We start from the raw sequence: 25,059 nt of genomic DNA, 5'->3' as shown, positions 1-25,059 counted from the left end.
TAGGGGAGGCCACAGGGTTGGCTAATGATTGGCTATGATTGGTGACCATGGCCACCCCTGGCCCCCCATCTAGCTCCGCCCCTGATTCTGACTTTTTTTTTCTGAGAAGTCTGATTTTTTTCTCAGAATGCTGACGACTAACAAACATGTTAGCATCAAGCTGTAGCCATGTCTGTTTTAGAGACAATCTCTCTAATTTTTATCACCGCTCAGAGACGTAAATAGTAGCCTAATTTCGTCATTTTCCACCAATGTGTTACTGGAACTCGCAAACAACTCACACCTTTGTCAGTAAAGCTGAGTGCTCCTACGTCTTCCTTCATGGTGCCCATCTACATTTAGATCCAAAATTCTGAGGTTAAAGTCAGAATTCTGAGAAAAAATCAGAACTTTGAGATTAAAGTCAGATTTCTGAGAAAAAAAACTCAGAATTCTGAGATTAGTAAAAATTCTGAGATAAAAAAAGTCAGAATTCTGAGATTAAAGTCAGAATTCTGAGATTAAAGTCAGAATTCTGACTTTTCCCCCATATTAAACTTAAATAATATTTAAAAATCAGTTAACTTTTTTTTCAGTGGACCTACAATTCAGTCGTTTTGTTCTCTAAAATACAAAACATTTAATTGTGGCCTCAGTGACCTCTGACCCAGCGGTGTTGAAGCAACCGGAAATAGAAAAACAAGTAAAAGTGATGACGATTTGACTCCACCTCATGATGCCATTTAGCAACAGATGAGCAACGTTGAATGTTCATTTCTTGCAGCCCCACTGTCCAAGCTTTGACTTTAAACTTGCGCATAAACGGGACTAATTTCCGGTTGTGTAATGTTTACCGGGGTGCGCCCCTTCACCCTTTTCGGATCGTAGCCTGTGGGATTCCTCCATCCGACCCGCGAGCTGCTTTCTGCTGGCCGCGAGCCTCTCCGGTGCATCGCTATGGATGTGGTGTGGATGCTGCCGCTGCTGCTGCTGTTTCCACTCCTGATGTGGACCAGCAGCACGTTCCTTTTTTATTTCAAAAAGTTCTTCTATGTGGCCTGGATGATGTTATTGGCCCTGCTGGGGATTCCCGTGTGTTTACTGAAAAGCGGAGGTAGAGACGTGGAGAACATGAGGTGAGTTGGAAATGTCTGACAGCTAGCCTGCGTTAGCTTAGCTAGCCCGTTTAGCAGCAGTTGGAGATGTGAAACACTTTCAGCTCGCGGCGCTCTTATTTTGCCTAAAAGTTTTGTGGAAATATGAAATTGGTCACATTTTACTAAAAGGGAGGAGTCTGGGATTATAAAGACGCTTAACTTTTCGGTCGGAGTAGGAAACAAAAATTAAAGTCGGTGTATTTTTGTATTATATTTTTATTAAACATATGCTATATTAGCTCGGTTGACATAATGTGTGACCGTTAGCGGGCGAAGCTAACTCAGGCATGTCTGACAGGAATACTTTTCTGTTTATTCTCACAATAACAATCTCAGTCAGCTGTCTCATACCTAAACAAAAGTTTGGAAAGCAAACTTTGTTTCCCTAAACAGTATCCTAGAAAGAAGATCTGGAACGCCGATATTTTACTGAAGCAGTGTTGCAATGTCAGGAATGTAGGATTATCGTACTAAAGACACATTTATAATGTTTTGGGGAAAGTTGTAAAATCTTCATAACTAAAACAACAAATCTATAGTTATTCTAGTGTTTAATAATTGAATGAATTCATCAGCAGACCCACAGCTGCATTATTGTAATGTGTTCTCCATAAACAATCCTTAAACAAACAATCCTTATTACAAAAACTGGAGATTTGTATATTAAAAACAAAACACTAATCTCCTTTGAACAATGTTTTTATGTAGACTCCTTTGTTCTCCTATTTTTTTTCTTTCTCAAACTTCAGATTTCGCAGTTATGCATCAATATATGTATATTAGGAGTGCCACTTATGATTATTTTGCAAATCGATTGATTTGTCCATTATTATTTAGATTAATTGGTCGGAAAGGAAAGGTCCCTTAAAGAAGACTTTTTAAGAAATTAAACCAGGTGAAACTCAAAGCTTTCCATTGGAGCAGTTCTGGCTGGAGCATATTGGCAGATGAAAACATTTATCTTAAATGCAAAATGTTTACATATATATTTTTTTTTACAACTTTGGTAGAATTTTTGCCCTCAGTGGGTTAATCTGTCAGCAAAAAACATGTTTTAGAGTCTCTATACTCCAGCAAAAATTAATTGATTACTAAATTAGTTGACAGTTATTTTAAGAATTAATTAATCACGATTAATTATATATATATATATATATATATATATATATATATATATATATATATATATATATATATATATGGGGGCACCGTATTTCATAGTGTATGTGTGACCAATGAAAAGCCACTGAGAGCTGGCCTGACAATTGTGTCAAAGTGGATGCTGGCTTGACGTCAGTGATATCCTACTTTAATTCTGCACATACTGAATATTTTCCAGCTTAATTTATGACGCTATCTCACATATTATGCGTGCTTTAATAATTGATAACATTTTTTCGTAGCCTTTTCAGTTTCAAAATGGGATTATTTAAAGCCCCTGCATATGGTATAGATAATTTAATGTAGAGCAGCGCAATCCATCATGTCAATAAAAGCATGGCCAATCTGAAGTGACTGCTCCTCCCAATCGTTGGGGAGCTATTTTGTTGAAAGCATCATGAATGCATTGTATACTAATGTATGTAGCTATTTAGGTGGACTTTTAATGTCCTTGATTTCCACACCTTTTTTTTTATGCTCTCCTACTGATTCAGATATCTCCTTGATAATAACAGTTAAGCATTAAGGATATGTCTCAATAACATTCTTTTGGGGTAAAGGGGGACACTTTACAGAAGTTGCTCTCAAATAAATTTATACCAAAGATAAAATCCTTTGTGCTTAAGTTTTAGCATTTTGTGTGGGCAACATTCTCAATGTGCTTTCTTTAGAAAATAAATAAAATTAGTTTAACAGACATCTGCAAAAGACTGGGGCTTAGAGATCCAGGGGAGAAGCTCAGAAAGATAAACCTGCTCTTACACTTCCTGGTTTCTTATAGAGTAGGCTCTGGTCAGTTTATCATTTTGTCATTTGGAAAGTTTTTTTTACCCCACTTTAACTCACATTAAAGTCTAACCTTTTGTAGTGATCTGAAATAACAGGTGACAGGCCACTTTTTCTGACTTGTTTCCCCAGACTTTCCCTTTAAACGCTTGACTAAAAGTGAAAATCAAGAACTTTTATTCTCATCTGCTTTTATCATTTTCACAGTGAGAAGTTTTGTAGGATACTGGTAGTGCTTGGGTAGGATGTTTTTTACTGGTTGGAAAATGATTATATTTAGTATTTTCTTTCGTTGACCAGTCAAGTTGAAAATAATAAAATTTTAATTATCGTCTCCCATGCACATAGTGGTGACTGCATATTTTTTTATTCAATGGTTTACTATATTTAAAGACAGAAATTTGACTTTATTTCATGTTGAAACATCAGTTGCCAGACAAATTGAATTAGCTTTTTCATCTGTGCCCTTTGTTGAAACCAGAGAATCCCCCAAAGCCCCATTTTGGTTCTCCTCCTGAATTTGTGGAAGGGTGCTAACAATAGCCTGCCTTGCTTTCATCAAGCCATTCTCTATTCCACCAAAAGAAGGGTTTCCAACACTCAGGAACTTAAATCCAAGCAGCCAGGAAGCTTTGCTGTTGTGTAACTTTTTTACCTTTAGTGTATTTGACCAGGAAGCAATGGTAAATCAACCTCTGAACCCTCGTGAGGTGAAAGTAGGGTATGAAACAAAGTCTAAATGAGCTCTGTTTCATTTTTTTTTCTCCTGAAAATGATTAGACATAAATATAAAGACAGCGATGACTCTTTTAAATGTCTTACTTTTTGCCAGCTGCATGTCTGCATTTAGAATCCATATATTCAGAAGCACATGATGTACAGACTCAAAGTGAAGCACAGTGGAAGGAATCGGTTCATTTATTCTTGGAGAACAAAGTGTTTAGGTCAACTGTTGGGGGCTGGCTTACTGTTGTTAAGCATTTGTCTGCAGGGATGGACTGCTGCACATAAGCCAGTAATTACCTTGAAGACAGATGCCAGATGGCAAATTTCCTCTAATTAAATATGGGTTAGTGAATAGTTATGAGGCTGATTCTGCTCCTAACCTCATTGGGTTCTGATGTGCTGACAGCAGACCCTAAGGGCCCTTCTCAGTCGGTGGTGGAAACACCTTTAACCATTATTTCACACCAGCTATATAAATATTTTTCTTTAAGTTGTAATTGTTTTGACAAGTTATGGCTTAAATTAAGTCCTAACTGAAAACTTAAAAAAAAAAAAAATGTTGGACTAATGAAATATTTTCCCTTATCTATTAAAGCAGCATTGATATTGTAATTTATCATTACAGAGAACAACAGTTTAACTCAACAGCACGCAATTAGTCACTTGTTGATGCAGCAGTATTAAGGCTTATGCCCTAACAAGACTTAAAAAAATACAGGGGAACACTGAAATATTTTTGTAAAAGAAATCGAATATAAAAAGTTGCGCTTTATTAAATTATCCACATATTTTATAATAATACTGTTAAGACAATTGGAAAAAAAAAAAAAAACCTGCTGCAATAATATGATGCGGAGGACTTCAGGGGGTCCAAGGAGGTACTGTATGGGGGTCGTGAAAGCTTTTTTTTTTTATTATTTTTTTTTTATTATTATTATTATATATATTCCCCTTGCAATTTTTTCCACTAATTGAAATGTCTTTAAATACACATTAATATGAATTCAACACACTGTTGTAAACAGATAAATGGAGGCAGAAGATGTCTTTCAGTCATCAATGCACACATTCAGCAACACACAGGAGCTCATTGAACCTGGGAACCGTTTCATTCAGAATCAAAAATACTTTAATAATCCCAGGGAGAAATTACTTTCGTTACATGACTCCATCTGTAATAGACTGACTATAGAACTAGTTTCATATAACACAATTTCATAATATATATAATCAAGGGGTCCCCGCTCCATCTCGCCATCAGTTTGGCCTGGAAAATGTTGAAGACCCCTAATATAATGGATAGAAACCTTTGAGCTCTTATAAAAGCCAAAGATCCTCAAAGTCTGTCCAGCTTCTATATATTCATTAACAGCTGCTGTGGAGAGTAAATCATTTCTAATTAGGATTATAAAAATAGGAGCAACATGGGACCATTCTTATATTCACAATTTCCATAATCATAGTTTGTTTAAAGAAGTTTATTGTAGCTTCATTAGTAAATAACGGCATGTACTATGAGTCTGTGTTACTTTCTATAGCCTCGAACCGTTAAAGAACTCAAAGGTTTCCAGTTTCTCTCCTCTCTGTGGGCCTCTCAGATCAGCTGTGTGCACCTCTGGTTGTTCAGCTGGTCAGAGCGCTGATGAGAAGAGAAGGACAGGAAGCGGACAGTGGACCTGTCTACAGAGCTTTTTAGGAAGGCAGACAAGTTCCACAAAGTACTAAAGCATGTGCTCTATTCGTGCATTAAAAGGAATGACCAGCGTTAACAGGACTTTGTTTTTGCTCATTTATATGGTTACTCTGACAGCCCCTCTCTCCACTGTTTTTTTTTTTTCTTTACTTTATAAATGAGATTTCCATTCATCAACTCATACCTCTGTCTCTTCCTTCTCCTCTCGCTGGATTCCTGGTCAAACAGGTCTGAGGCATAAAGCAGACTTCTTTTTTATTCCAAATAATTTGTTATAATCCTACTAAGATGTGTGAGCGACATGGTTGAGCTCACGGTAGAAAAATACTGATAGCCGGATCTCTGTGTCCTCAGTATTAGCTATGGCCATAGGTGCGTGTTCAACGTTTTTCTTCTAGATGATCCTTAAATCGTAGGGAAGCGTACGTTCTAAACGGGTGCATTTCTGAGTTCTCTTGAGCGGTACCCGGCTTTACACGAGTGAATAAAATGAATGTTATTGGTAGATTATCAAGGGGGCAGGATTATTGAGGTGGAAGGTTCGCAAACGAGTCTGTTAGTGGCCAGTGTCTCGGAAGCATCTTGTTAACCAGTTAGCACTTGGTGCTAGAAGGTTCCCATTGGGAAATCACATTGGGACCAAGTAGCGCTAAATTGGTGACTTAGGAAGGACAATGTCAAGGAACGTTATGGACAGCGGAAACTTGCAAGAGGGGGAGGGTTTTGTGTCGGAGATCGTGGATGAGTCATACATTTTTTTTTTATTTAGAGGAGGAAAGTGGGGACGAAATTGTTGTGGAAGAGGACGCCAGGGCGGCAGAAGCTTGGTTTGGTGTAGAAAGCCTTCAGCCGTACATGTTTGAGTCCTTGCCTTGCAACGCTGCCAGTTTTGTTAGCTCTATGCCTGCCAAAGATACAGACGTCAATCCCTGTGAATACTGGGACGGAACTCAATGGTAAAGTAAATAATTCTTATTTCAACCGTTGCGTATATTAGCTGCGACATATGAACAAAGTTGCTATGACCAAAAAAAATTAGACAGATGACCGTTGGTACATGTTTGGCCGAATTAAGGTGTACAAGCTGACGTATAACTAACTGGCCAGCACAAAATAACGAGAGAAAAAACACAGATTTTAAGACATGATTTTTTTTTAAATAGAAATGTTCTAACTTTTGGGACATTATGATCTGATAAAGAGAACATTTATATACATGTTTAAGCCAGAATGATTTGACATTTAAATATGACTTCCCTACGACTTTAAAGCGTTTGTTCTCCAGCAGCCAGTGCATTATGGCAAAAGTCACTGCCAGTTTGGACTGCTACCATTGTGACGACAGTTTCCTGTTTCATTAGTCGTGGTAGGCCATCTCAAAAGCGGAGGCTGTAGTTCTACCTTAAAGCACTTTCGAAGGGACTCTGTTCAGCAGCGAAGGTGCTGTGAAGTGAGTAGGGGGAGGAAGAAGCCTAAAGAGTCGCTTTGGTTCACTGGGAATAACTCTTTGACTGTAGTGCTGGTTTCATGTTGCATCAGTGTACTGTGCTGCCAGCTCAAAGGTTATCTGGGCTTGTTGACTATGACAAAACAACACAAAAGGGGTGGGAGGGTAGAACATAAGCAGAGGGTGAACAGAGTTCTGTTGGTGCACGTTTCTGCATTTTATGCAGGCCTAGCCAAAAGGGTCGGGTGATTCATCAGGATGGGGGAGGCTGTCAGAAAGGCCTTAGTTCTGGATTTGACTTGGGACTCTGCAGCTGACTTACAGCTCTGTCTGTATATAGACGGCCTGCTGGGGAAACAATCTCACATCTGTTCACTCTATTAAATGCAACCCATAAAGGTTACAATTCATTTGGTGCATGTGATTTTGTTTATGTGCTCTTCACCAGAGAATCATCATGAATGGATGCTATATTCTGGGCATGAGTCAAGTCTTCAATATCCTCTTTGGATCTCATGATAATAATTATAGATAAGATGCTTGGTTATCTCACATCAATGCTTGAGCTCAGATTACATATTAGCAATCATACTCCAGTCAGCAGGAGAAGATTCTTATTCAACTTGATGGTTGTATTTTTTATTAAATCTGAGGATTATAGCAGAAGTAGATGATCAGACAAATTCTGTGTTGAAAAGTAATCTCATCACTTTAGAATTTTACTTTCTTACCATTAATTGAAAGGCTGAATGCAAATGATAGATGGATTTCATTAGACAACCATAACATTTTGGCAGGGATTTTTATTCGGCCTCCATTGTAAATCATTTTTGGAATGACCCTTTACAATTATTACTATGGCTAGAGGAATTTGCAAAACCAAAACTGCAATTATTTTTAACCAATATTGCGTTTTCATTTCTATTTTTAAGATTGTAGATGTTCCACCTCAGGGTTTCAGTTTTCTCATGGCCTTGTAAGTTTGCTTGTCCAGAGTCGAGTGTTGCAGGACTATATTGTAACTTTGGTATAAAAACAAATGTGCTTACCTCTACCTGGATGCATGCTTGCTGCCACTCTCACTACCTTTTCTTTTTTTAACAGATGGATTCTGTTCACTAATCATTTGTCTTCTGAAAGCTAGTGGTTGCCCTGCTTTTTATTTTGGGTGTTGGATACTTTTGAAGTATTTTTGGTTCTTTTTCTACTTTTTTGCTGATTAGGCTGGAATGACTTAGATTTGACCAGATGTGAAAAAAAATATTTTTGCTCTATTTTGCTTTGGAAACGAATCTAATTTGACACAAATTTCCTTGTTTGTGTTTCAAATAAAGTAAAATATGAAATACTTTTGTGAGCTACTGGATTCTGTTAAGATTACAGAGCTATTAGCTCTAGAGTACCTTAGTTTTGGGGTCTTTTGAAGATCAAACAGTAGAGTTTGTCCTTTTTCCGGGGTTGGAGTGGGTCCATTTCAACGTTGTTTCAACTGTCGCTTCATACCCAGACTTTTGCTGTCGCATGCGCTCAAACCAGATGAGCACAAATGGCTAGTGAGTCAAACCAAACCGGCCAGTTGTCAATGTTTTTTTTTTCTTTTCTTATTTTTTATTTTTTATGTTTTTTTATTTACCCCATAAAGGGCAGCATCGATGGTGCAACAGTGCTCAGCCGCTCCCGGCTGTTTGGTGCAACATTAGACTTGGTCATTCTGATATTTCCCATTTTAACGAGAGAGATGAAAGGTTCCTACTAAAATAAAAATAAAACATTCGGATGAAATAAATAGTTGTGGGTCAAGTTGGCAAAGATCCTAAAAAAGAGAGATGGGGATTGATGGATCAGAGAATAAGAATAAATAGAAGATTTGAAGAATTTCTCTTTACCAACAGTCTCTTAATCAAAGTGAAACCTGATCTAGCCCAATTACCAAGATTCTTTCATTTCTAACCAAAATTTTTGTTGTTTCCTCATTAATTCACTGTCACCTTATCGTCAATAATCTGCTTAAATCTGATGGAAAAAGTTGACCTTTGCATTGCAGAAAAAATAAATAAAAATACCATCCAAGCTGACCAAGTTTAGCCCTATTGCATAATTTGCTGTTCATTGGTTTTATAAAACAGCAGATCTACTTTGGACTGTTGTTTAGGTGTTATTGACTTTTGCTGTCACTCACCCTTCAGAAGTTCAAAGGATCCTTCTTACGGACTGATACTGAAGTCAACCCCAATGAAGTTAAGTTGGACTCATCATAAAAGTCTTGTTTGCAATCGTTGCAACAGGAAGTGATTGCGTGTCAGTGGCTTTTGAACTAGATTGAGCTCTTTATCTCTATATTGTCCTGCTGAAGGTCTGGCTTAAAGTCACAACACAAATTACCAGGGGAAGGTTTACAGGGTTTAATCCTCCCAGTTAAAAAAAAAGATCATTTTAAATGTTTTGCACATTAAATCCAGTATGATTTAATTCGTTTTGCCAAAAATTTACTTCCTACCTGTTGTATTAAAGGCTCTTTTACACAACTGCTACTTTGTAGGTTGCCAGTTTTCTTTTTCTTTTTAATTAATCAAAGGTAAATTATGGTAAAGATTACTTTAACACATGTAAAGATTTGGAAGAATAAAATAATTAACTATGCATGTCTGTACTTTCCAGGTCATTTTATTTAAAAAATAAAAAACACTTTTTTATGTTCCACAGCAATGTCGATCATAAGCTGTGCCTCTGCTTCATCCCCACAGCATAACGCTACCACCACCGTTCTTTTGAGATGGTTCCTTCAGGGTGAACTTTTGTGAGGTTTATCTCCGTGTATAATTTCTGCTTGTCACTCTTCAATAGAACTCGCAGTAAAAACTGCTGCTATGACTTCACCCATTGTTTTTAGACTGCCTTTTTGCTGCCTTTCCTCATCGTCCTAGAATAAGCACATTTTGACATAGGGGTCGTCCAGATTGAGCAAAAACAGAAACCTTGCATGATGCTGTATCTTCTTTTAGAAACCCTTCCCTCATAACTTCACATCTCTGTTGTCACACCCCTGCTTTATATGCATTCTCCCGGGTTTGCATCTGTGCAGCTTTGCATTAACCAAACCACCAACTGTGATCGCTAGAGATGATATGATGGAATGAATCAGGCCTTTGTTTATTTTTAGGAAGTTTCCATTGGTAGATCCAGGCTAGGATGATTTGTGGTTTTGATGATGACTGCACCGCTGCTGGCTCATGAACACCTGATCTTATCTAGCTACAGGCTAATCTAACAGTTAGTTTTTATTTTGTCACTGTTTTTTTTTTTTATTTAATATCTGGCAGGTTGTCATATCCAAGACTTAAACTCTGTGTATAGTGTGCTTTAAAAAAATCTGAAAATGTGTAACATAGTTTTGTCAGATGGCCACAAACTCAGACATGATTTCAACACATTTAGATGTCATAACATGAACTAAGAATACAGATTGTCAGAGAAAAAGAGCCTGTACCAATTGGATGTTAACAGTAATTACCTTCTTTTTTTTCACCTTTACCCATGCAGGGTTATCCGTGCGATGGTCCGCCATGTCAAGTACTTTTTTGGCCTTCGAATTGAAGTGAGCGGCTGGGAGCACCTGCAGACAGTAGGTCCTTACGTCATCATCTCCAACCACCAGAGCTCTCTGGATGTTCTCGGTAGGTATTCTCTTTTTTTAGGAATAATGTTTTTATGGATTTCTTTTTGCTATGGGGACTGCATTGACAATGGATGCAAGGAACATAGTCCACTCAGACTCCATGTCTTCAGCCTCCCCCAGAATGACCAATATAAGTCGGACCCGTTCGCGGTGCATGCTGGACTCCGTTAGAGCTGTCCTCTGTCATCGGTCCTGACTATGTGGTTCTACAGGCTCCCTCCTTCCAAGACCTACAGCATGATCTGGGGTGGTATTCATCCGAGTGCGAAGTGACCAGGAAGAATCAGCTCCACTAAGTCTGAGGCCATGTTCTGTACAGGAAAAAGGTGTCTTGTCCACTTCGTGTTGGAATAGAGTTCCTACGTCACATTGAGAACTTTAGATATCCAGTTCACTAGTGAGGGAAGAATGGAGTGGGACATGGATAAACTGATCGGTGCAGCTACAGCTTTAATGCAGACTCTGCACAAGTCTGGTGCGGTGAAGAGGGAGCTGAGTGAAAAGGCAAAGCTCTCCATTTACCAGTCAGTCTACGTTCCTACCCTCATCTATGGATGAAGTCAGGATCATGACCAAAAATACGAGATCCTGGGTACAATCTGCTGAAATTAGCTTTCTCTTTAGGGCGGGATAAGGAGCTCAGTCAATCGGGCGAGGCTGTGAGTAGAACCGATTATTTTTTTTTTTTTTATTGCTGAGGTGAATCGGCCTTCTTTCTTGGATGACCTGTTGGTCCTGTACTTTGGGAGGTGTTCTAGGCAGGTCCCACAGGAAGGTGGCCAAGGGAACAACCCATGAAAATCTGGAGGTCTCTTGGCTTACCTGGGATCATTTCGGGCTTCTGTCTAAGGAGACGGAAGTCTGGGAATCACTACTGAAACTGCTGCCCCTGCGACCTGGTGAAGGATAGAATAGAACTGAATTCAACTTTATTGCCAATACACTGTCACAAGTACAAAGCAATGAAATACAGTTTTCATCCAACCGGATGTGCTATACAGGATATAAATATTTATTTACATGTGCACCCAGACTATGCATGTATGATAAATACATGCATAAAGATAAATACATACACAAGAATGTTAAAGAGAAAGATGACCAATCCGAGTATTTCTTTTTGATTAATGTCTTCTTTGATCAAATTATAGTTTATCTTTCAGAAGAGAACCAAAATTGAATGTCGACCAGAAACAAATTTCAGACTACAGAGAAGACAGACTGTCATCCATCTTTAAGCACAGATGGTAGCTTGTAATCAGACTTTCCTAAAAAAAGAGCAGCATTATGATGTAAGCCAGTTATGTATTTTAAATTTAACAGTGGGTAATTTTATTTTTATTTAGTTTTGACCTTTTTTCCTTTTATTCGGTTAGTTTTATTTAGTTTTTTAGAGAAGGTTTGCTAGTTTTAATTGAGTATTTTACTAATACTTAGTTTTAATTTACTTTTTATTAATTCTAGTGCTAGAATTCCCCCTAAGGGGGAAAACACATTTTCTTTTACAGAAATACTTAAGCTTAGCGCCAAAAGAGCAGAAAGATGGCAGATGTCCAGGTGCAGGGCGAAAGAGAGCGGAGCAGGGGAGCCAGCTGACTGAGGCGGGGAGCTCGGTTGACAGAGAGAAAGGAGGACAACGTAGCGCTTCTGATGGTGGGGCGGGTGTGACAGTGTGTGTTTGAGGAGGAGACAGAGAAAGGCACAGTGGCTCAGAGACGAATCACGCCGTTAATTTCATGATCCTGCGATGTGGCCAAAAAAATTACAGATTTTAATAGAGTGAATGTTGTGCGTTTAATGGCAAAAAGGAAGTGTTTCTCAGAGATGGCAAATTAAGGGTTAGGCTGCTTTTTTTTTTTTAGCTTAAATGCAAAATACTTTTATACTTTTTTAAATCTTGGTATAATTACTGCTCTAAGTGGGTCACTCTGTCAGCTAAACACATGTTTTAGAGTCTCTCTACTCCCGTTAATGATTAATAGATTATTAAATTAGCTGACAATTATTTTTTTAAATAATCGATTAATCAGTTTTTTCGATAGTTTCAGCCCTATTTTCTATGCAGCAGTAAAGCCCCCCCCATCAATGGATTCTGGACAAGAAAGCATTTAAAGCCATGAAATAAATTAAACCCTGTATTTTATCTTCCCTCTGCTTTTTACCTTCAACAAGGACTGTTGCTCAACTCGGCAAGCGATTCCCTTGAATTAAATTTTTTTTATCTTTTTCTGTGTTGGAATATATCTACAAAACATTTATATCTATAAGATGTGTTGCTTTTGTTTAGTGCTGAGAAAAATCCAAAGAAAATCCCTATCTCAATTGTGATTTTTGTCAAAATCGTACAGCCCTAGCTTTAATTACAAAAGTACTGTTTGGGTCAACATGTGGTTTATTTGCCAGGACAGAATTCAGTGTTTGTCTCTGGACTCTGGCCAAATCTCTGATTAAAGAGCAGAAAGGTTAGACCTATAAGGAGAAAGAGGACTTCTGAACACATCTTTGCCGTCTACGATTTAATACCTCTGCCAATTCATTCAGGGAAAACACATTGCTTACAGTGACTTCATGAAACAAGCGTTTAGGCTTGCCAAGGATCCCTTTCAAAATTTCAACCTTTTTGTTTCACTACCAGTTACCCTTACTGAATCCTCTGAATACAGATGTAAGACCAGCTTGGCTCTTATTAGATTTAGCGGAGGAGATTGCTGTGCTGCCATAGAGCCATAAACAGATTATTATGGTTTTAATTTGGTCTCGAAGGTTAAAGAGACATTAAGTGATCACTACTTATCAAGCTGAATACCTGCCTGTAAATTGGATGACAGTCTTGGCCTTAATTGTGTGTTTGCTGTCAGTTCTGTTGGCTTTTTAACTCTTAGTTCTAAATGTGATCGTGAAGTGACACCAGTTTGGTGGGGATGTATTTAGTTCCTGGAGGAGAGTTTCTCTGGGTTAGTGAGTGATGAGCACAGGCTCATGTCCAGGGGAGTGACAGCAGAGAGAGAGCCAGGCATCTCATTAGTGCAGGAAAAAGCTCCACAGGAAGCTAATTCAGCATCCAAGTTACCATGCCAACGGCTACACACGGCCATTAATAGCAGATCTCCTCCCAGAACAGGTGTGATGAGAGAGTTTGGAGCCCAAATAGTCACCTCATCCCTACAGATGGGACTTCAGTTTTCCTTTTCTTCTTTGTTGGTAGAAATTCATTCCCCCTCCGGATTTTCTCTCTTTTGCTGATGTTGTCTTCCTCTCTGAGTTTTATGACCCTGGCATATCACTTACTACAGAGAGGTTGTTAAAGCATGCAGATAACTCCCTTCAATAAAGATATGTTTGGTCTACACATGCAGCATGGCTTATCAGATGTTTACCTACATTAAGTCTGATTCCAAGTCGAAAAGATCAAAGTTCATACCAGACCTTTGCATGTTATGTATTAATGCTATTATTGCATTTATGGATCTTTGTGCCCATTTTGATTAAATGTGCTTTAATCTTTTTTTATTGTTCAAGTAGAGTTACTCTCCAATCACTAATCATAGTAAATATTTCTTATTTGGACACTAATTTGTGTATATTTTGGGGTTTATGTGATAAACTAGGAGTCTGTTTATTTAGTTATGGTTTAAGCTAACTCTAAAAGCTAAAGTTGATCCATAATAGAATTCTTTATTCTTCAAATTTCCAAGGCATTAAATTAACAGATGCATTTATAGAGTAAATTGGACACAGATGGTGCGTTTACTGCATTTAGTGGCAGCAGAGTTCAGAGGGGGGTGAACATTTTTGAAGTCACACCAGTCGCCCTCTTCTGGCTATCTGAGGGCAGAGCAGAACCATTCCTGGTCTCTGTGGTTCTGTATGTGCTCAAAGAAAGTTGGGTTTCAAATGGTTGAAAACAAACCTCCTTACCTTGTGCCTGTCAGGAATGATGGAGATCCTACCCGACCGCTGCACCACGATAGCCAAGAAGGAGCTGGTTTACGCCGGCACGGTGGGCCTCATCTGCTGGCTGTCTGGCATCGTTTTCATCAACCGCAAGAAGACGAGCGATGCCAAGAGTGTCATGGCAGACGCTGCCAAAACCATGCTTGACCAGCAGGTAATCAAACAGTTTAGGAAACACATAGGGTTGCATCTTAATCTAGAGGTTCTTTTTTGGCCGAGGTTTGGTTTTAAATTGCACTCCTCCTCTGTTTAACCTCTCTAGATTCGGTTGTGGGTTTTCCCAGAGGGAACACGCAACCAGAATGGGGATCTGCTGCCCTTCAAAAAGGGAGCTTTCCACCTGGCGGTGCAGGCACAAGTAAGTGTGTTTCACCTATTGTCTGCTGATGATACGTTTCATTTCCTTTGGAGTGGTCCTGTCTGCGTCCCCTCAAACTGACCCAGAGTCACACTTTTAGTTCTGTTATCCACACCCTCATCTTTGACTGAACGGGCTCGGGCGGCTCTGGCTGCTTTCCAGGAAACTTTGCTCAAACTTCGGCTTACAGAAAAACGATAGGCCACTCACCGACACATGGGGGAGCCAGAAGTCTGATGTGGAGCACAGCCAAGTTATAATTCAGCCTTATTGGCTACATTAGATTACAGCATCTGCTTTCAGCACAGACCTCTGTAGCACTTTTGTTTAGGAAACCCTGCTTTGATCGTCGTGCACATTGTTTTCTATTCTTTTATTGCCTCAGATTTTTAGAGCAAGGGTGAGCAGAGCTTTCAACACAGATTGACTGCCATGTAGTTCACAGCTCAGCTGTGTGCGCCTATGATCTTTAGGCTCTGCATGCCTGCAGGTGGGAGGTCTCCGTTCTGTCGTTGGTGTTCGATAGCGCACATGCAGGCTCACACAGGTGGAATGAATTAAGAAAACATGCTGTTGAATAGAAATCTGGCGTGAAAGCACAGCTTTTTCGAACCTTGAAAACAATACTAAATATGTGTGGCGAAGCTAATAGTTCTATAAGTTTCCGCTAAAGATTGGTGTCTGTTTACTTATCAGGAGTTTTTTTGCTTCAAATGAAAATACTTTGCAGAAGTTTTTACGCCAGAGAATAACCTCCCCCCACATTTATTTAGTTTTTTTTTTTAACGCAGATGCTGATTGGTTTTGATGTTAGTCTTCCTGAGAATTAATAACTTAATTTCATTATTATTTAAACAATTTTTTAAGCCAGTGTAGCTTCTGAGGCTGTTGACATTGTGGTCTTTTTTGCTTTGCATAGAAGCCAAACATAAATCTTTCTCTCTGCATTCTCTCTGTCATCAGTTTTGAGTCTTGCAGACATATTGTATTGGTTTTAGGGCTGGGTTTGGATCATTGTAACTTGTGTGAAGTCTTTTCGCTGTATTTCTAGCTTTGTTTTTAGGGTGGTTATCCTGCTGGAAGAGGAACCCTTTTCCTATTTATATTTGTTGCAGCTCCTATCAGGTTTCCTCCAGGAACTGAACTGTATTTGCCTTCATTCATCCTCATGTTGACTCACAATGCTGCCTCTACCATGTTTCACTCTCAGGATTGATAGTACTTATGCAGTGGTGTCTTTGCATGAGGTCTCCTGTCCTTTATTGTTTCCTGGCTCTACATATGTAAAGGAATGTCTCATTACCAGCTCTCTGCAGGGATTCACACCCATGGCTTTCTGTTGTCGGTGTTCCAGAAAGGCCTAATTTGTTAAATGCATGGTTAACCGTTGTCCTGTCATCAGATTCTCCCACCTGAGCTGTGGTTTCTGTGATTGGTGGATTAAGCAGCGCACCAGATGTCCAGACATGGAAATATTATTCATAGAAAAACAGAGCAGCCACATTCATACAGAGATGAATCGGGACCCGTCGCTTTGTTGGAAGGCATTTGGTCGCACTGGATTTTATTTTGGGTTATGAAAGTAAATGGGGCTGAACGTATCACATCAGTCCAACTTAAAACTAGAATATTTTTTTTTCTTACTTTAACTAAGTACATTAAGTTGTGGACTTTACTGTCGTAGAATGTTAACTGAAAGGACTTTGGAAGGAATTCGTTCTATGAAAAATCTGCTTTGTAATGTTCCTTTTTTTCCCTTTGCTCTGCAGTCTTTCTGTTTGTACTCTGCCTCATTGAGAGGAAGCAGGACAGCCCCCAGGGGGCGACACGTTTGGCTAAGTTTGGGCCCAGAGAGCTCCTCAGCCTCTCTGTGATCCAGAAGAGATGAAAATGTGTCGAAGAATGTGTTTTGACAATATTCCCACTTCTGTCTCCTTTTTTTCTGTCTTTGTTGCCTCCCTTTCAGGTTCCTATCGTTCCTGTAGTCTTCTCCTCCTACAACAGTTTCTACCTTCGAAAAGAAAAGCAGTTCAATTCAGGTAACCCCGCTTTAAAAGTTGCTCAGTACTTCTGCACATGTTTACACGAATTAATGTTAATATTTGAGGTTTATTTTCTCTGCAGGAACCATCAAGTTGAAGATCCTTCCAAAGATTGAGACAAAGGGAATGACCTCAGAGGATGTGTCATCTCTGTCCGACCTGTCGCATAGCCTGATGCGTACCGCGTTCCTGGAAATCTCTGACTCCGTACCCCAGAGCAACGGGCCCCTAAAGCACTGAATATTGGCCCCCGCCACCCCTGAAGGAGACCCCCCAGCCGCCCAAGACCTCTCTGCTTTTGCCAAGTTTGTCCCGCGGCCCGCCCAGGAAATGACACGGGGGCGTATTTGTCCTCGTCCAGCGAGCCTCTGGCCTCAATCGTACAGCTCAGTCAGTCCTGACCCTCGGCGCCGCTCTGCTCGGCGCGAGCGGAGTGACGGACGGCAAGCCGAACAGTATGGATGTGTCGCTCATGCATGCCTTTCAGATGACTCTGTCCACCTTCACTGTAGCTGTGTACTTTGGCTTCATCGTCCCAGTTAATATTAATTCTTTTTCCTTTCTCTCTGCTTTTGTAGCCATCTGACTTCTGTTAAACACATAAACTTTGGCTGTTTTTTTTTTTTTTTGCGGGGTAATCATAACATTGCTAGATATTTATTTGCTCCTATCAGATACCCTTATTTCATTTGGTACCCCATCATCTGTCTGCTTTTTAATGTCCTGAGACATTTCTGCATTCCAGTCTGCTTAAACGGCCAATGGAGCGGGATCTCCATGAGAGGTAGAATGAGCAGAGGAGACGACACGAGTTCAGTTCTTCTGTCATATCGGCTGAACTGCGTCAGAAAGCAAGGATTGCAAGATGCCGTGTTTAACAATCGCACCCCATCTGTGATAGATGAACAAGCTTAGTAAACTGATCGGTGTTCTGTGTTTGTGGTCTTTCCAAAGCAGCAGAGAAAAAAAGAAAACTTGGCGCTGCGATCAGCCGCAAATCTCCTTTGGCTTCATTTGCTTTGTTGCTGTATTTATTATTTCCCCATAGAATTAGATTCTTTTTTTTTTCCTCCTTGCTTTTTAAAAGCAATGGCTTTTCCTTTCCTTAGGAAAAATCCAGAGGACATATTTAAGATGTCGAAAGGTGACTTTGTGTCTTGAAGTGATGCCGTTTTAGCATTACAGTTCCAAAGTGCAAGCTACCTGCTGTGCCATGACATTTCCTATAAAAATTCAAAGCAATGTTTATTAATGACCTTCTTTTCCCAATAATATGAAGCTGATCTAATCGACTAATTATCTCGCTTGATTAGCTGACCTGTACTTAGATAACAATTTAAGTTGAAAATGTATTTTGATTGACTGAAGCAAGTTTTTCCTTCTTTATTTAAAGTAAATTTTAGTTGGGATGTTTTTGATCTAAGTTATGGCTGAACTTCTCTAGAGAATTGATTGCATTATTTAAAAGAAATTGTGAAGATTTTGGCCTTATGTTTTTTTTTTTCTTGGCTTTTCTGTATTTTTTTTTTTTTTTGTCGTACTGATGCTAACTTCTAACCTCCTCAAACTGAGTTCCTTTATTTTTACATCCAGGTTTTACTCACTGCCTTCACACTGTCACTTGTTTGGCTCATCAAACACCATTTAAGAATGTACTGCAGGGTGTAGGATCTTTTTGTTTGTTTTTTTGCTAAAATACCTCTAATTTTTTAACAACCCCTTAAAGATGAGTTTTTTTTTTAAAGAGTAGCAGATCTTTCACTTGAACTACCTCAAACGAGGTTTAGTTCCTGTTTAGTTTTTGTGTTTAAATTTAAACAAGAAGCTATTTTCAGGTAATTTTCTAAACCCTTCTTTCTGTAAAACCATGACATGTTTTCTCCTTCTCACATTGAAAAGTGGCTTATAGAAAATTGCCACCATATCCCTGTTTGTATTTATGCAAGAAGGGAACAGAAGTCATTGGATTCCAAAGTCCCTTAGCACTCTGATTAATATGTAAAACAGAAATTAAAAGAATGCATTTTTTTATTTTTATTTTGTAGAAGCTCAACAGTTTTTTTACAAGCTGGTTTTCAAAGGAAGACATTTCAGAGTGAGGAAGACTTTGACTACAGGTGCTGGAAAATTCTCCTTAGACCAGAATTAATGGACCTTCCACAGATCCTATTGGATCTTAAAATAATGATGAAAATGTATATTATTTTTATATACCTTGGTCCAAAATTTTTAATATTTATCCTCCTGACAGACCAAATTTCAGTTTACAGGTAGACTCCATCAGATTTTTAATTTAAATGTTCAAAGATTTACCTTTAGAAGAAAAACAAGCCCACAGCATCACAAGTGTGGGGGGGTGGGGCGCTCCTACACAAACCGGTGTTATGTAGATACTCTGGTCTCTGGAATATTTATGGAAGCTGTTGGTGCCGGGGTTAAAATAACCAACTAATTCATAAATTAAAGATTTTGAGTTTGGAAAAGCTTTTAGTAAATCTTTATTTAAAGGTGCCAATGTAACAAGCAGGGTGCTGTTTGGTTCTGCTTGGTTAGAGGAGGAATGTTCTGTACAATACAGCAGGTTTAGCTCCTAGAAGATGTTTCTTTACCCTGTAGATTTTATACTTGTTCACAGTTCATCAGAGGGACTGATCCATGGATTTATCTAAACATAGAAAGTCTCTATTCTGCTAATCAGGTAGATTTTAGGGATGTATGTCACTACTAACAGTTCTACTGATTAACAGTTTTCTTCAGTAGTTTAGATCTGATTGTCTTTTTCTTTGCAAGTATTCGTTCTATGCTGCAACTTATCCAAATGGTTAAAAGCACTCTACCAAACTGGGCTATTCCAAAAATGGGGAATATATTATGGTTTATATTTAAATGATCAATTTCCAGCTTATTTCCTGGTTTTATTTGACAGCTTTTGGATTTTATTTGTGTCTTGATGTCGATGCAGTCAAGTCTGCAACAAACTTTGTGTTCATTCTACAGGCACTTCTTTATAATTAAAGATCATCCCAACCTGATTAAAGCACTTTTCCTTCTGGATTTTGAAATGGAAAAATATAAATATATATATATATACCTATATATGTTTTTTCTCTTTTTCTTTGTAACCAAAGTGACATCCAGATGCGTAGCTGAAATGGAGCAGAGATCCTGCAGAGCCTTGTGTGAGTGATGTATGTATGATCTGTTGCCCTGTTTTGCGTTGCAGGAAAATAAACTTTTTTTTTCTTACCTGTCTGTCCATGGAAGTTATTTTTCTTTCAATCTTTTTGAGAAACTGAGCAACTGATTTTAGACATGTATACCACACTAAAGAGTGTTATTATACCCCTCTAGCTGAGTAACATGAAAATAAGAACCATCTTTAACTTAATCAGCAAAACCTAAAGTTATGTTTTTGGAAAATAACGGCAGTCATCCAGGGAAACTTTTTGGGAACGTCTGTATGATTAGTCTGTTCCTAAGGGCAGTTGTAGATACTGATGTTGATTGTAAGGGTTCAGTTGTACATTTATCAATTTAGAAAACATTTTTTATTAAAACTATGTAATTCCCATTTTTTTAAAGACTTAAACTTGAATTTTCATCTGAGACAGTGAAAAAATATTAAAAATTCTGAGATAAATCTATTAGTTTCTGACAAATTCTAATTATATATATATATATATATATATATATATATATATATATATATATATATATATATATATATAGCCTCTGAGTTTGTAGTTAAGATTTCTATTAAAAAAAAAAATAATATAATAGACTCCTTTATAATAAAAAAAAACAGGGATTTTGTAATTATAAAACGTTTTTCTGCATCCCCTTTGTACACATTGTATAGTATTTAAATTTGATTCAGGATTTTTTTGTTCTTTATATCTTTACCTCTTGGTAAAGATCACATGACATCAGATCACAGATCTGTTGCCTCAGACTTTATCCGTCTGATTATGCAATCTGTGCAGCTCAAATGCAATATCTAAACGAAGTTTTTAAGTAAGGGTCAGGGTTACCTTGACCAACCACGCTGTTATCACTGCAACAACTGTACTCACTGCCATAAACCCAGGTTACTAAAGGTTGAAATGGTTTTGAGGACACTTATGGAAAAAAGGAAAATAAAAAAAAATTCAGCTATGACTTTTTTTTCTTGTTTCAAAATACCATTTGGTGCTTTAAAAATCTCATTAGGACATTCAATTTAAAATAAACTTATTAATCCCATATGGAATATGAAATATAGCTTTTAGATGTTTCTTTGAGTTATTGATGTAATACCCGTCTTTCTTAAAGCAGATCTAGAGAGGCTGCATGAATGGGGCCCGCTCCCTCGCTCAGTGGTGTCCTGTGTCAATCCAGGTTTAGTTAAGGCAGCTCACTCAGCCCACAGATCTCAGCACATCAGGCGACATCAGGATCAGCCCACGTCAGCTGATAAGCTCTAGATAACCGTATTCAGGCCGGCCCACATTTGCTCCAAACCTTAACCCAGCTGGGGGACTTTTCCTCTACAGTCGTGTGGTATTTTTTCCAGCAGTGCTGGTTAGTTTACTGTACCTTGGAGAAGTATTCATACCCATGCTTCACATTTCAGTCACATACTTCTGTATATGATGGAGCGCAAAGAGAAGCTCTGGTCTAGAGTTGAACTATTCTAGCATAGAAATGTATTAAACTAGTATTACTCATTCATGTTTCCAGAGCAACTTTTTCTGTCTCATGACTAAAGGCTTTCTCCTCGTCCTGCTCTTGCAGTTTGCAACTCATAGCTGTGCGGTCACTAGATTATCTCACCTGAGTGTCTGATTTCTGCAGCTCCTCCAGTGTTAACATGGGCCTCTCACCCTGCATATCAGATATCCTGCCTCTCATGACTGATGGATTTAACAGGCTTCTGTGTAATGTTCAAAGCTTGGGGCAGTGTTTTATTAATCCTCCTTAAACTTGTCTGTAGCTTCCTATCTGCCCGCTCTACTGCTGTCCTTGGTCTAAGGCTGCTGTCCACAAATCTTCACAGTTTGATGTTAAAGTTGTGCATTTTTAACATTAATATGTCTTGGATCATGTTGAATCCTATTTAACCCTTTATAGGGCTCTCAGTGAAACACTTTGAAAATCTAAATTTCAAGCCAATAGTGTTATTGGAATCCAAGACATTTGTAACATTCAAAAAACATGGATATTTTGATGGCAAAATGAATGTCAATGTAATAACAAGAAATGTCAACTTGCCCAAATAAAGAAACACTTTTTTTTTTTTGGTACTACATAACATTAGAGGCATTGATGCTGATAGTGGCACTTACATTTTTTAGTTTATAAATCTAAATATAATTGTTAATTAGGCTTATTAATTTTTTAACTTTACTTTTTAATTTTTCAATTAGCTTTATACCATTTCATTGACTTGTTAACCTTTTTTTTTTCAACTTAATTTCCAGTAGGTAATATATCATTCAAGGGCTCATCTAATTGGTCAAATTAGATGTAAGGGGGACGCGAGGGATCAAAAACAGTAACTTGCCTTATAAAGGGTTAATCATGATAATTACTTGGGGAAAAAATGGAAATACTTGAAATTTTATTGTATTTTTGATTGAATTATTTCTGTTGTTGTATAATTTATGATTTCTATATATCGAACCTGCTGTATGTTTTTATTTTTGCACATTTTTTTTTTGCATTTGGAACAACGTAAAAACCACAATATATTTCTGCTGTAATTAAACTGCACACTAGTTTATATTATTACTTTAATCACACAAATAAGAGACTGTAAAAGGTACAGAGCTGCATTAAGTTTATAGTGGGAATGTTTATGATCAGACCATTGCAGTATTGATTGCAGGGCCCAAAAATCAAAGATGGCTAAGGGCCCTGTAAGTGTGGGCAGGCCTTGCTCTAAGGTTACAAAAAATAGCTTAATTTATGCTTACGTTTATATCTGACAAATGCAAGCCACACTTTTCAGATGTTTCTTTCTAAAACTCCATTGAAAAAGAAAAACTTTTCTTTGACTAATGCAGAACTTTGTGTTGCTTTGTCACATAAAAACATTTTGATAAATAAAATGTGATAGTATAGAATGTAATAGTATGCAACCAATTATGCTAAATCTGTATAGATGTTTCATTAAACATTAATCTGTGTTTGTACTGAGAGAGCACGCAGGCAGCGTTTTTGGATTCAAACTTTTATTACAAAACCGTTACAAAACTAGAAGCACTTAGGAATGCCTATGAGTGATCATAATTTAAATAGATTAAAATAAAAAAGATGTGTGCAAAGGCCCCAGGGCGAGGAGGGGGCCCCTGACATGGGAGAAGCCGACTGCTCTGATGCACATGGCTATACGACCGACACAGGGAGGCGATGAAGCGCTGCAGCCGACTCCTGCTGCAGGTACCGTTGCAAAATCAAGACCCAGGATGAACAGAAACCATTCTTTTAATTTCTTTTCTCTCCTTTTTTTTTTTTTTGGAATGGTGTGAAGAAAAATCTCCGAAACGTTTGTGCGGTGCGTGCGTCACAGCATAATAATGAGATGATTCTTGATGCGTGGGCTAATTCTCCTGACAAGAACCTAAAAAAAGAAGAATATGGAAAGAGTTACAATGGTGTTCATCGTTAAAATAGAAAAAATGCATAATCAGAAGAAAATACATTAGATTTGAAGATTAAAGAAACATTTTGGGGCCCCTCCAGAGTGGCAGTCCTCCCCAGCACAGCTGTTCTGCTGCCTCTGGAGACATTCTAACAAACCAAAAGCTTTCAAGGTTGGATTTTTTGAAAGCCAGATGAGTAATAATAACCATTAAAAAAGTTTTATTTGGATAACTTTTGACTGATTGTTTGAAATATATGAAACCTTTAAAAAAAGAGTAAATATTTTTGGTCCCTAGATGACATATTTGGCAGCAAAACATCTGGACACATTTGAACTGACTCCTATTTAATTAGATTAAAACTTAAGAGCAGATACATCACTTTGCATAGTTTTATTTGACTGTTTCACACAACCTTTAGAGCAAGACATTATGACATTAAATTCTCAAGATTTAATCATCCTATTATTTTATTATTTATACATTATGGATGAAAAGTATTACATTATTTGCTATCGTTACATCTCAGATCTTAGGGGCCATTTTGAGTCCTCCTTTCATGGAAATAATTTTGGAATTTATGAGCACAAGAAGCAATCAAAAGTCAACATTTGGTTGCTCACATGTGCCCAGACGCTCCTCTAGGAAGCCTATCTGCTCGCTGAGGGAGTCGATGCGGTCCAGTTGGCGGAAGGAGTGGGTCAGCAGGGTGGTTTTCTCTGGGAAGTTCTCATCCAGCGACAGCGGGAAGAAGCTACTGAAGGGCGCCAACACCAGCTGCAGCTTCTTTAAGTAAAAAGGATAAAAGATTGTTCACTTAGAGGGATAAAAAAGGATTTTATTAGGATTTTGTACATGTATAAAACGATCAGGTTCCTCTGGAGCCGGTTTGGATGCCTTTCGCACCTTTTCAAGGATTTCCACTCTGTTCCTCAGACTCTGGACCTCCTCTGTGACGTTCTCCGCCAGAGTGAAGCTTCCTCCTGAGGAAAAAACCCCCCACAAATGAATCACTATATATTGTGTGTAAGTTCAAGCTGTGGTTGGCAGGGGGTTAGACTACAGACAGCAACATCTTAAAATCAACAAAAAAAACTCTAATGCATGAAAATTAAGGGAATTTCCGTCAAAGGTAGAGGAAACCTACACGTTTTACCGCTTTAGAACGACAAACTTAAATCTATTTTTTTGGGATTTAATGTGAATTGACCGACAAAACTAGTGTATAATTGCAAATTTTATGGAAAAGATGCAGGGACATAGTGGAGAGACAGAGAGACCAAACCCACTTGGTTTGGATGGAGAGTAACTATGAACATCTGCCACAGATTCTCCTTTGGATTTCATTGTGAACTTTCACTGGTCACTTCTAACTTTATGGGCTTTGATCCAGAGCGGGGAGTCCCAGCATTGTGCTGAAAAAAATGATCCTGATCTGCTTTACATCCTCCTGCTGG

General features: G+C 38.3%; 2 protein-coding genes across 2 annotated transcripts in view; one reads left to right on the top strand and one right to left on the bottom strand.

The window, feature by feature from the left end:
* The first annotated feature begins 936 nt into the window (after nt 1–936).
* LOC107100728 (1-acyl-sn-glycerol-3-phosphate acyltransferase alpha-like) lies at nt 937–20,204 on the top strand. The gene is made up of 6 exons (XM_015399343.1): nt 937–1,115; nt 10,490–10,623; nt 14,558–14,733; nt 14,842–14,937; nt 16,904–16,976; nt 17,062–20,204. Exons 1-6 carry the CDS (start codon nt 937–939, stop codon nt 17,217–17,219), a joined length of 816 nt encoding a protein of 271 aa, XP_015254829.1. The 3' UTR covers nt 17,220–20,204.
* Nucleotides 20,205–23,462: 3,258 nt separating this feature from the next.
* The window catches only part of egfl7 (EGF-like-domain, multiple 7), a 13,673-nt gene continuing 12,076 nt past the window's right edge, over nt 23,463–25,059 (bottom strand). Inside the window, exons 7-9 of the mRNA XM_015399346.1 lie at nt 24,509–24,585; nt 24,226–24,388; nt 23,463–23,580 (exon numbers count right to left, since the gene is read on the bottom strand). Coding sequence (XP_015254832.1) covers nt 23,561–23,580; nt 24,226–24,388; nt 24,509–24,585 — 260 coding nt within the window. The 3' untranslated portion in view covers nt 23,463–23,560. The remainder of the gene's footprint in view (nt 23,581–24,225; nt 24,389–24,508; nt 24,586–25,059) is intronic.

This window comes from Cyprinodon variegatus, unplaced genomic scaffold, assembly GCF_000732505.1.
Source record: "Cyprinodon variegatus isolate N-32 unplaced genomic scaffold, C_variegatus-1.0 Scaffold1004, whole genome shotgun sequence".
Taxonomy (NCBI): domain Eukaryota; kingdom Metazoa; phylum Chordata; class Actinopteri; order Cyprinodontiformes; family Cyprinodontidae; genus Cyprinodon; species Cyprinodon variegatus.
The sequence above is the reverse complement of the archived record's forward strand: the minus strand, read 5'-3'. Positions and strand labels throughout refer to the sequence as shown.